The 12,438-nt window shown below is 42.4% G+C and overlaps 1 protein-coding gene across 6 annotated transcripts in view; it reads left to right on the forward strand.

The window, feature by feature from the left end:
* PTPRT (protein tyrosine phosphatase receptor type T) overlaps positions 1–12,438 on the forward strand; it is a 272,419-nt gene that overhangs the window by 11,542 nt on the left and 248,439 nt on the right. For all 6 annotated transcript variants that reach the window (XM_018073978.3, XM_018073971.2, XM_018073972.2 and 3 more), the window contains exon 4: positions 677–851. In XM_018073978.3, coding sequence (XP_017929467.1) covers positions 677–851 — 175 coding nt within the window. The remainder of the gene's footprint in view (positions 1–676; positions 852–12,438) is intronic.

Raw genomic sequence — 12,438 nt, forward strand, 5'->3', positions numbered from 1 at the left:
CAGTGCCAACCACCCTCTGGGGGAAGAACCTTTTCCTGAGATCCAACCTAAACCTTCCCTGGCACAGCTCCAGCCATTCCCTCAGGTCCTTTCCCTGCTCACAGGGAGCAGAGATTGGAGCTGTCCTTGGGAGGAAGCTGCAGACCCTGATGAGGTCTGACCTCAGTCTCCTCTAACTGTAGGTTTCCCTCTAGACCCTTCACCATCTTCATATCCCTGGAACACATCAAATGCCCAAAAATGTTTCAAAAATTAAACAGAAGTGAAAACTTAAATATATCATAGAATCATAGAATGGTCTGGGTTGGAAGAGGTCTTAGAGATCATCCCAAATGACAGGGACACCTTCCACCAGCCCAGGTTACTCCAAGCCCCATCCAGCCTGGCCTTGGACACTCCCAGGGATGGGAGGCAACCACAGCTTCTCTGGGCAACCTGTGCCAGGGCCTCCCCACCCTCACATATGTGTGAGAACATTCAGGCCCCTGTGCATTTCTCCAGGGTGTTTCTGTCAGCCTTCTCCTGACAAACTCTACCTGCCTAAAATCCCTCCCCTCAGCGCGAACACGAAGGTCTGCCCGACGTTAAGCGCGGCAAAGACCGAATGAAACACGGATGCATAAAGGCATAATCCACGTGTCTTCCTAACCTGGGTTATTCCTCTCTGCCCTTGCAGCAGTGGAATGGGAGGGACACAGCCCTGATGGTCACTCGAGTGGTCAACCACCGGCGTTTCTCGGCCACGGTGAGCGTGGCCGACACCTCCCAGCGCAGCATCAGCAAGTACCGCTGTGTCATCCGCTCCGACGGCGGGTCGGGAGTGTCCAACTATGCAGAGCTCATTGTGAAAGGTAGGTGGCTTTCCAGCAGCGACTTCATTCAAGAGGAGTGTTTTCCTCTGTATAAAAACTGACATTCTGTCAGACCTTCTTGTTTCGTTCTCGTTAAAAGAAGGAAAAAAAAAGGGTCAAAGGGACGTGGATTTAAATCGCTGGCTTAAAACGGGTATTTGAGTCTGAACTTTGGACACAGCCCCTCTTTGTAAGCTTTTGTAGTAATGTGTGGTGGCTGTGGAGAGTTCCTGTAGCCAGCTAGAGTTTGGCTGTCAGTCAGCTTCGTTTGCTTTACTTTACAATATTTTATTAGGCATTAATAACCTGGAGATGGAGCATTGCATGTCAGGAGAGGCTGCTTGGGACTGCTGGGAATAAATACTGGGATTGATTCTGCTGACGTCCTGAAATATGGAGTAGAGGCATCAGTAGTTCTTGAGGGATGCTTGGATTTTAGCCCTGTTAATTGCTGTGATTCAAGAGCTCAACTTGTGCCTGACACATGCAAAGTGTGTCTTAATCTCACCTTCATGAGGCCTGTGCTGAAGTGCTGTTCACTGTTCTGCTTTTTTATTTATTTTTAAACTTACCTGAGTTGCAGCACAGGGATGCTGCATCACTGACTCTTACTGGGGAAATCAGAAAGTGGCTGAGTAGTTCCTGAGGTGCTTCATGTTTGGGATGGGTGTGATGTGAGGGTCTCCTCACAGAGTATAATTTTATTGCTCTAAATGTTTCACCTTTTTGGAAATGGAGGAAGCTGTAGCAATGAGATCAAGTTGTCCACTGTGCTGCTTTCTGCCAACTGCCTGTGTCATTTGATGATCAGTGTGCTGATGCCTTTATAATGCCTTGCAGTGTGGTGTGGTGCAGATGTTCAGACTCCACAGATCATGAAGAAAATGCTCCTTTTGGATGCCAAGTGCTTTTAATTCCCACTTGGTGATCTCACATCTTGTTCAAGTCTGGAGGAATTAATTCATGACTAAAATGGGATGGAGTTGCCAGGAGTGGCAGAGCTGGGATGGGATCATAGCTAAAGAGAGGGAAGGCAGTTTTCCAGAGCAACCAGGTAGCAGAATGTTCCAAGTTCACAGAATATTCTGAGTTGGAAGGGACCCACAAGGATCATGGAGTCCAACTCTTCAGTGAATGGCCCTCAGGGGATCAAACCTGGTGTTGTGAGCACCAGACTTTAACCAGCTGAGCTGAGCTCAGGGTCTGGAGTAGGTGTCTGGCACTTCCATAATTGTTATAAGCAGGGAAAAACCAACAGAATAAGTCAGACCCACGAATGGTTGGATGTCCACCAGGAGAGATGTTGGTAGATTCATTGCTGGGTTGCTCAGGCACATCCAGGAAACCTCAGGAGAATCATATTGTTATGGAAAGGTGCACTCCTGGTCCTCATTCCTGGTTAGGAGGCAGGGAAGGTGAAGCGGCTCACTGGAGGTCAGTGTGGTGCAGCCCTGTGACACTCTGGGTGCTTCCAGCCAGGCTGGCTCATTTTAATGGGAATAACAGGGAATTTGTAATGCGGGTGCACAGGCTGAAATGAAAGCAAATTGGAATTGTTTAATTCTGAAGAGGTGTTTATTGAATTGCAGTAATGTACTTGAGCATACATTAAATTAGTCTGTAATTGAAGTTTTGCTCAATTAATAGTCTTGCTCCTAAACCTGCTAAATCCAAGCTAATGCTCTGCTTCCCTCGATCAGATGAACATAAAATCATAGAGGATTTCTTCAGCAAAGGTTAAGATCTAGAAGTGTATCTGTATATCTTTATAATGTAAAACTTTGCTTGCTTTCCTGTGCATAAGGTATTTTATTGGAGTATTGAAAATGAAAAGTAATTTACATTTCTCAATATTGAATGTTAACATTTGGTAGACACTGAAATAGAGATTTTGCTTTGAAATACACGTCCTTCTACACCCTAAATTGGACAATAAATACCTGTATCAACGAATGAAATGATCAATGACATGAAACACACACCACCTTGCTTGTCTGTGGGCATCTTCACTAAGAACAAAGTAATTACTGGAAATCTTGCACAAAAGAACATTAGTTTCAATTTATTGCAGTATATGTAGTGGCAGGAGTACATCTGTAGTACTGTGAAAATGCAGACAGCTCTTAGCTCTATGTGCTAATGCTTGTCTGTCTTCTGACTGTTGTATAAATGACAATACATTTATTCTTCTCTTGGCACTCTTGAATCATAATAGCCAGGCCAGAGAAACCTATAATTTCCATCTGTCCACTTTACCATCCTTTGGTGCTCCAGTGGAAATAGCTCTTCTCTGTTTCTCACCTCTCACGGTTGCATACATAGTAATTTAATACAATTTTGCACAGGGCAGTTAAAAAAAAAACAACCCAAACCCAGAGGTTCTGTGTCTTGCTGCGCTGCTCTCACCTGAACAGGATGTTTCTTGTCTGGAGTTGTCTTTTAAGTAAAAGCTGTGTGGCAGTTATTGTTTTCTGAGCTAAATGGAGGTTGTGCTTCTGTAAAGGTTGTTTAAAACACTGGGAATTGGCTCAAATCTAATCATTTAAGGTCTGTGCTAATGCCAGTGTCCTTCCAGGACACTTGTCACATTATGAAGGTTGTGGATAACATCCTAAACTCTCTGTGTGTGTGTATGGAGGATTGTTTGCAGTTGCTCTTTTCCCCCCTGATCCCTTTCAGATACTCTGGATGCTTAAATTAACTCCTAAATATATGATGGGAATGGGTGAAGAGCTGATAAACGGGGAATACTACAGTGTCTGTCTATAATGTATTTTTTGTGAGCTGACTTTTCTGAGACTTTCCTTTTTCAGGAAGTCCCTCAAATTTATTTTGTTGCTACCTGATGCAAATACTTTTAAGGCTCCTGGTGTTTTCCAAGGATCTGGGTGTGAGTGCAACAGAGCCCCTCTGCAGACCCCCAAGGGGCTGTTCCACTTCTCTTCAGTTTTGTCTTAGTTGATTTTCAAAGTGCTTGGTTGAAAAGTAATCTTGTCTCTTGTCTGAGTGGCTTTCTGTCAGCCTTGTGATGTTTGGGACAGCTCATCTTTTATCAGGCTTTTCTCAGTCACAGGAGGAGCCTTGAGTGACACCAGAGGGAGAGGTGGGTTCTTTGTCAGAGTTGTTTACAGTTGTTTACTGTTCTTTCTCTGGGTCTTTTCTGGTGTGATGCTTGTCACTGTAATTGCACCATCTGTTTATTAACTCACCAGGTACACAGTGAAAACTGCTCTGGTGAGCTGAGTCTGTTCCTAAAAGCAGACACCAGAATAAACAATAAAAACCCAAACCACGAAACAACGTAAAACAACATATACACAGGCACTAAATAAACCTAAACGAAACCCCACGTCAAGTTATTGGAGCTGAGATGCTCGAGTGTGAAAAATATGATAAATAATTATATGTTTAAATAAATCTTTAAGCTTCTCCAGTGTTAAATACGCTGTGAAAATTCCAGATTTACAGTTCTAAGGCAGACTCATCTAGGAAAAGCTTTACAGGTATTTTGCCTATCTCAATATTTATTACTGGAGCTGAGTCCAGAATAGTTTCAGTTAATTATTAAACAAGAAGTCCTATTAGGGGAAAGAACTTTCTGGTCTTAGAAGTAATAAGAAATAAAAACATCTCTCTTTTACAGCTGGGCCTGATCTTGGGCTGGAGTTGGTCCTAGAAATGCCACATTGGGCTCTCCATTGGTTTCCTTGAGTAAAAGAAATGCAGTGTAGGTATGAAAGTATGTTCCACATGTGCTCTGGAGTGTGTTCTTAGAATGAGAAGGTGATTGTCTTTAATGTAATTATTTGGGATGGTCACCAGCTCCTAAGTTTTTCACTTCATATAAAGACATTAAGAAGAGAGGTTGTGGATATGAAAAATATTCTTTAAAGTTCTCGTTTGTTGGTTTGTTCATTTAAAAAAGATACATTTTCATGCCTGATGCACAGATAGTTCTGTGCCATGAGATTTTCATGCCAAATGTACTAATTAAAACTGACATCATATCCTTGCCATCCTTGGGTAGTATAACTCCTGTTTCCATGGTGGTGCTCAAGTCCCCACATTTCACTGAGGAGTTTGGAGGTGTTGATATGAAAAGCAGATGTTGTACTTCAGCTATCATCCACTGCCATCAGGGTGGCTGGAAAACTGAGTCCCCTCCCTCCCTTGGAACCACTGAGGAGATAAGCTCAGCTGTGGGATATGTGCAGTTTGGATTTTACTGTTACAAAGTTTTTTCCCAGGATGCATTAATACATAGCTGGAAGGCACGAAAGTTCCTGTCTGAATTTATCAGGCTCGTGCTGATCTGGGAACATTTGACTTCCTCTGCCTGAGTTCTGCACATTAATCAAGGTCCTAAAGTTACCTCTTTAGGGCAGGGTCAGTCCCTGGCTGCTGCTCCCCCAGTGGCAGCAGTGCTGTGACAGTGAGGGTTCCCTGGAGCTGCCTGTTCTCTCTTTCCCTGTTTTTTCCCACTTTACACGAGTACCTTCACTGTTCAGACCCTCCATGAGCAGCACTGGGAGAAGTTTAGCACAGATTTGATAAAACACTAGTGATGTTGCTGCTCTGAGCTCTCCACCAGCACAGAACAGGAGGGGTGTGAGCACTCAAACTGCTTTAGGAGGGTTGTGCTGCCTCTGAAATTTCAGAGTGAGGGAGAATGGCTTTGTGATTGTAGGGTGTCCGAAAAAGCCACTTCCTCCTTCCTTTCTCTGCAGTCCCAGTGGTGCAGGGATTGAAACACTCCTTTCCTTGGGGTTGGTTGGTAATTACCTGAGCTCGTTGCTGCTCTCTTTAATTCTCTAGTTCAGTCCAGTCCAGCAGCAGGGGCTTTAACTCTGCTTTAATCATTGGGGGGGTGCATGGTGAGGAAAGGGGAGGCAAAGAGATTACAAACACTCACTCTCACCAGGAGCTTTAACTCCCCTTTCTCTTCTTTCCATCCAGTTTAGGATCTTTGAGGCAAATGAGGGAGATTGAAGACAAAGCCATTGTGTCAGAGACATTGGCAGTGTGTGAAACCCAAGAGTTCTCTCAAAAGGAAATATTTCCCTCTCCTTCTGCTTAATTTCCAGAATGGACTGGAAAATGAAGCCATTTCCCTGAGAACTGATGAGTGTGTACTTTATATAGGGGATCCAGTTCTCAGCACACAGACTTCCAGCAGGTGCTTTCCTTGTTTCCCACCTTTATATTAGTCAACAGGGTGTAAATAAACATATCCAGGAAGAATGCAGGGCTACAACTGGGATACGAGACAAGTTCATAAACTAATGGTGCATTCACAGTCTGTATTTTTCCCAACTTTTTATATCTCTTTTAAGTAACCTTTTGGCTCCTGTGTAAGATGAGCAGCGAGTACTGTTTTAAACTTTGCCTTGTTTGTAACCACCTGGGAAATCATAATGTCTTTCCAATCACACTGCTGAGCTGAGCTTTAGGAATTTCTTCAAAGACTGGTGGCACATTGTTTTTTAGGGGTTTTTTTAATTGTGTAGGGGTTTTTTTAATTGTTTTTCTTCCCGATGCAAAAGTAAACTGCAAGATGTTTTGTTTTCTTCTGACCTGAATTTCATTTAAGACTGGCAGAGAGATTGGCATGAGATGAATTTGCTTGGACTTGTTTTTAATGAATAAATATCTAAGTATGAGGTTGCTGCTGATGCATAAAGATCTCAACTAAATACCTGATATACATGCAAGTCTTTTCAGTTTCTAGTTAGAATTATTATGAAGGTTTAAGGCAACTGCACAGAAATTAATTTAGGACTGTTGATGCTCAGAAAAGAACATCAAATTCTCAGAACACATCCCAGTGCCTTTGCTAACTGGAAGTGTTCTTGCAGTGGGTGACCAGCAGAAGTGTGACATTAGAAAGCAAGCCTGGCAGCTTTTCATTCTTCTTTGTTCCTTTTTAATGTACAAATTTCCATGCAGGTTGCTTGCTGATGATGCTCATGTGACATTACAATTCAAAATTACACTTTTTTTTTTTCTTTTTTGCTTGTGCCTGAGCTTGAAGTCTTAGCAGGAAAGGATGAGTCACGTTCATTGTTAACTCTCTTCTGTTCATCTTTCTGCTTAATTGTAGAGAAGTTATTAATGGGCTTCTCCCAGAAAACAGAATCTAAAGCTGTTCTTAATTTATCCACCCTGTGCTTGCAATGCTGTTAAATGCTTTTCATTCAAGAAAAGTCTGGTGAAGTATCATCTGTCACCATTCTTGGATGTTGGTGAAGATCCTGGTGTGCTTTAGGCATAGTTGGACACTTGGGAGATAAAATTGAGTATCAGCTGTTGCCTCTGCAGGAAAGAGATATAATGCCTTTCATATCAAAATACTAATTCTTTTGCAGCAGGAAAAAGCCCCACTAAAAAAGTAGTGTTTTACTTCATGTGAAATGCAGGCTAAGATGCACCAGATTTCTTGGTATGAAAGGATGATCATTAGTATGAGTGTCTTTAAGAATAAACCAGCAAAGAAAGGGTGTGTTTGCCACACAGTGAGACTTCTAGATCCCATCTGGGTAGGAGAAACAAATTAATTTTCTGGAGAAAGGAGAAAACTCTTTCTGTAGATGCAAATGCCTCAAGCAAATGTGATTATTGGAACTTCTAAAAATTTTGCAGCACCAAGACTAAAGAATCCCAGTTACTGACCTCTTCCAGAAGTGCAGTACTTACTGCAGCTTAACAGGCCTTCTGCAAAGGTCTTGTGTTTGTTGGAGGACACTGAACTAAGAGGTTGAAAATCACCTGTGGAAGGAACAATTTCTGCCCTGAGCAAGGTGCTGATGAATTCCCCAGCCATCTCTGCCTTGATTTGAGCTTTCTCTTTGCTGGCAGCAATGTGGTGAACCTGTTTTGTGTGTGATGTGTGAATCTACTTCTTATCGTTTAAAAAAAATAAAAAGGCAAAGCAAGATATAGAACAGTTAAAAACTATCTGTTGGTTCTTTACTTTACCCTGATTTATTCTACTTAGCTTTCTTTTGCTTTGTACATCTTGAACCACCTTGAGATCTAACCCTTTCTTAAACAAGTGGACACTTAGACATCAGAGACTTCCAGCTCTGTGTCACGCACACCCTCCTACCTCCTTTTAGAACCTCACCACGTGCACTGCAAATGGTTTGATCTGTGACTTGTTAGACTCCTCTGCTGGGTTTGCAGCTCGGCATTTACAAGCTGAAGCTCTAATCCTAAAGTAAAGAAGGTTGAAAGTTCGGGAGGTAAAAATGGTGGAGCTCTTGACTGATGGAGTTCACAGCTGAGGATTATTATGGCAGCTCCAGAATCTTCTGAGCTGCAAAGCCAGGAGCTGCCAAAAGCCTTTTAGTGCTGCTGAATGGGGAGCATTCAGCAAGTTCTTAGGAGTTCAGGTGAATGGGGTTTTGAAAGTTTGCATAGCATTTAGCTCTGAATGGTGGAGCTGAACTGCTTTGCTTTCAGAGCCAGTGTAGCTGAACTCCGGGGAGAAGCTGATGTTGATTATGTTTGCATTTGTCCCGTTTGAATGAAGAGATTAAAGAGCCCGTTTCTGTGTTAAGGAAAGAATGATCACTCTGAAGTTAGTTCACCATTCAGTGCTGAGATTATTTGAGGCAAGAAAATAGCCAAAATTGCAGTTTTGAGCAGAGTCTTTGCAGCCCTCCTTTCCCATCTCTACCCGATGGAATAATGCTTCATTTTTCGAAGCCAGTAATTTCCCAGCATCCATTCCAGCTGTCAGATGAGGGAATACTCTTCTCATACAACCACCACCCTAAAACCTGTTGTGCTGCTTTTTAGCTCTGCTCTGATGTGTTGATCTTCTGCCATGGTAAATGCCACCATGTGCTCCCCACTTTCACTGGTGCTGGGACACTGGTTCAGGTCCTGTTACCAGTGCCCAACTGGGACTTCTAAAGATGCTTTAGATCTGAGACCTGGAACCTGCTGAGCAATAGTTAAACAGGGTGATGATTGTAGCAAGCCTTGCAATTATTGTAATTATTGGCACAGGAGTTATAGAAGAAAAACACATAATATGGTGTTTCCCAGCTCCCTGCAGTCCATCCTGCCTGCTGAACACCCTCAGGGTGAACAGGAATGGTTTTACACTAAAAGAGGAGAGATTTAGATGGGATATTGGGAAGAAATTCTTTTCTCAGAAGGTGGGGAGGTCCTGGCACAGGTTGCTCAGAGAAGCTGTGGCTGCCCCATCCCTGGAAGTGTCCAAGGTCAGGTTGAAGCAACCTGGGCTAGTGGAAGGTGTCCCTGCCCATGGCAGGGCCTGGATTGAGATGGTCTTCAAGGTTCCCTTCCAACCCAAACAATTCTGTGGGTTTCTATGATTATGCTCTGATAGCCAGATATGTAAAACCTCCTCTCTAAAGAAGTTATTCCAGTTCTCTTTCTTCTTTTTTTTTTTTTAACCAGGTTTCTCTCCAGTGCATCTCTTGCCTCTCTCTTTCTTTCTCAGCAGGAAACTTTCCATCAGTGCTTGTTTGCATGTGAAGAAGATGCAAATAGCTGCAAGACTTGGGCTCTCTCTCCTTGGATCCTATAAATCAGACTTTGCATATGTTTTACTGTCCTGTTTATTACCCTGCAGCTAATACTGACTTACATGACAGACTACAACTCACAAACTGTTCCCTCAGCAGGGTACAGACACAAATTAAAATGGAAGAGGTTTGGGTTTCTTGCTTCTATAATTTTCACTTTGCTTTCCTTCCTATTACAGCAAATCCTTCTTTTGTTGCTGCTGTTGCTTATGACTTTTTGACTGGCCCTTGTGAACAGTGCTGACCATATCAGACTGTCTTTTAATCAGCAGTGTGGTCTTACTCAGCCTTCTGTCCCAGACTGCTCATCAAATAGTGATTTGCCAGTACTTGGCATGATTTTGAGGTTGAAATTCTAAATACAGATTTTTTTTTGTGCTTATTCTTACATTGTTTTCTGCCACCTCCCTTCTACTTAACCTTACCTGTGCTTCATACCTTTGGGGAGCCTTGCAGATCACTTGCTTTTTGCCTTGTGTCAAGAATATGGTACTTCAGGGATGACCAAGGATTTGGGAACGTTGGTTTCGTTGCCTTTTGGTGAGGCCGTTCAGAGCACACAGCAATAGCTCAGCTTGTGGAAAGTTCTGTGATTATTGTTCTTCTCAAATTCTCTTGAGGACTGACATCCTGTTGTAAACAAGCATTTCATATAAAATTATTTACATAACCCCCAGGAGTCCTGCAGGGTAATGCTGTTTCATTAATTTCTCGTTCAGGATTTCAAAGGGGGATGTTCATTTGGTGCCAGTATTAAATTATGTGTTCAGGGCTCTGAGAGCCTCAGTCTTGATTGTGTAAATGGCTTCTGACCATTGAATTCTTTGTTTATTTTCTACTGCCTGCCATGAAAGGACAGGTTGCCCAGAGAAGCTGTGGCTGCCCCATCCCTGGAAGTGTCCAAGGCCAGGTTGGATGGGGCTTGGAGCAACCTGGGCTGGTGGAAGGTGTCCCTGCCCATGGCAGGGGGTGGGACAAGGTGATCTTTAAGGTCCCTTCCAACCCAAACCATTCTGGGGTTCTATGACAGAAATACTTCAAAAGCTGTAGGGATCAGGTGACACAAGTTGAAGGCAGACAGGGCTTAACTCTGATATCTCAAATTGAATTGCACACCAACAGCAATTAGGAAAAACACATTCTTTATCTCCAAGCTACAATTTTTTCACCATATGCATGGTCCTCTCCAAAGCTCAGCCAGTGGGATATAATTTCACATTACTTAATACTGCATTTAGTCAAGGAGACTAAGGAAAATCATTCTGTTACAGAATTATCCTCAAATTCACCATCATGTCTTTTTATGTCATGTTCATGGAATCACAGTGCTGGTATAGTCTTTATAGTGGGATTATTGGTATTTCCTAAGCCAAAAGGGAATTTTAATTGTCTTCATTAAAGCTGTGATGGTTTCAATAGGGACCAGTCTGTTCTCTCTTCCAAGATTTACTCTCAACATATAGAATGAGAATTTTCTCCAGGCCTCAGCCCCAGATGTAGCAGTTTTACACTCATAAGGAAGTTTTATTGTTTTTCATATGTCTCATCTCACAGCTGTCATGACAGAAAGAAAAAAAGGTTTAATTTAATTTGACCTTTTGCAGTATGCAAGCCATAAAATTTACAAGTCATTCTTGCATCAGGAGCAATACAGTATGAATAAAGAAGAATAGTTTTCAAAAGAGATTGATTGATCATGATTGAGAGTTTTGAATTATAGAAAAGCTCTCCAGCCCTATGTAAGCTCTTTAAATACTTAATTATCTTCACTGTGTAGTGTCTATACATTATTCCAGTCAGATATTTCCAGCTTTGCATTTAATAGTCAGATCTTAAGTCTTTGTGCTAAATATAATCAATCTTGAAGTATTGAACTTGTATTGACCATGATCCTGGCTTTGTTTGGTTAACTTATGTGTCTTGCCTTGTTCTGTTGAAGAACTACGGTTGGTCCTGGGGAAAATACATCCAGCTGGAATTTCATTTATATTTGTGAAACATTCTCTCTTGTTTCCACAATGAATACTTTTGCTTGCTAGGTTTGTTCTCCTCCTTGCTGTGGAATGGGGGAACTTTTAAGCAGATGGATGCTTATTAATATTTTTTTCCCTAATTCTAACACAAACCTTTTCAGCAGAGACAAGGAAAGGCACTGCATGATGAAGGAAAAGCTCTTGTTCCACACAGAATGTTTCATGTGACAGGAGATGGGCATGGTGGTGAACTTCTGCACCCAAATCAGTAACCAAAAATACATGTATTCATGGGAGAGTGTCCTCAAGGAAAGGCTTGTGGAGACTTGATGGAAGCTGTTGGTTTTTCAGTTCAGGTGTGGCACAATTCAGCATTATTTTTTTTGCCAGACAACCTCTTGGTGCCAGTCACAAAATGAAAAAAGAGATGACTTGACCCCCCCCCCCAGCAAAGGGATTTCTGTGCCATGGAAAAGTTTCATAACTGGGACAGATTTTTAACAATTCCTGTGCACCATGAAGGCTGAACTTGTTCCACAGTACTAAAATGTGCTCCCTGGCATGTTAGATTTTGGGTATTTTGAGGGAATATGGGAACTCCTGCATTCCTTTGGATCTGTCCATGAGTGCCTGGGGAATCATGGGCTGTTTTATCAACATTGAACTGGCCAGCAGAAGGATAAATGAAGTGATATTGTGTGTGACCTCCTTGCTCTGACAGCTGTGAGCTCCACCCCTGTCACCTTTGTTTCTCAGTTCCATAGAGTGTTCTGTGGAGCTCAGGAATTCTCCCAGGAGGTGAATTTTCCAGCTTTGTAGCTGGATTGTAGCATAAGTTTTTCAGGATTCCTTTTGTCTCTCTCCATGTTTATTTGCTTTAACTCTGACTGGAATAAAGCACAGAAAGGTATTTTGTGAGCACTGGCAACCAGTCTGTCACCAGCAACTGGGTGGGCTGGGAGTTTGGCCATGATGGAAAATGAAATGCTTCTGGAGTAAATGAGGCTCAGATTTTGTTTGGTGTTGTCTCTCCCACCCTTTCCCCTTCTTTTTGCA

Source organism: Manacus vitellinus, unplaced genomic scaffold (genome assembly GCF_001715985.3).
Source record: "Manacus vitellinus isolate BGI_N305 unplaced genomic scaffold, ASM171598v3 scaffold_26_pilon, whole genome shotgun sequence".
Classification (NCBI taxonomy): domain Eukaryota; kingdom Metazoa; phylum Chordata; class Aves; order Passeriformes; family Pipridae; genus Manacus; species Manacus vitellinus.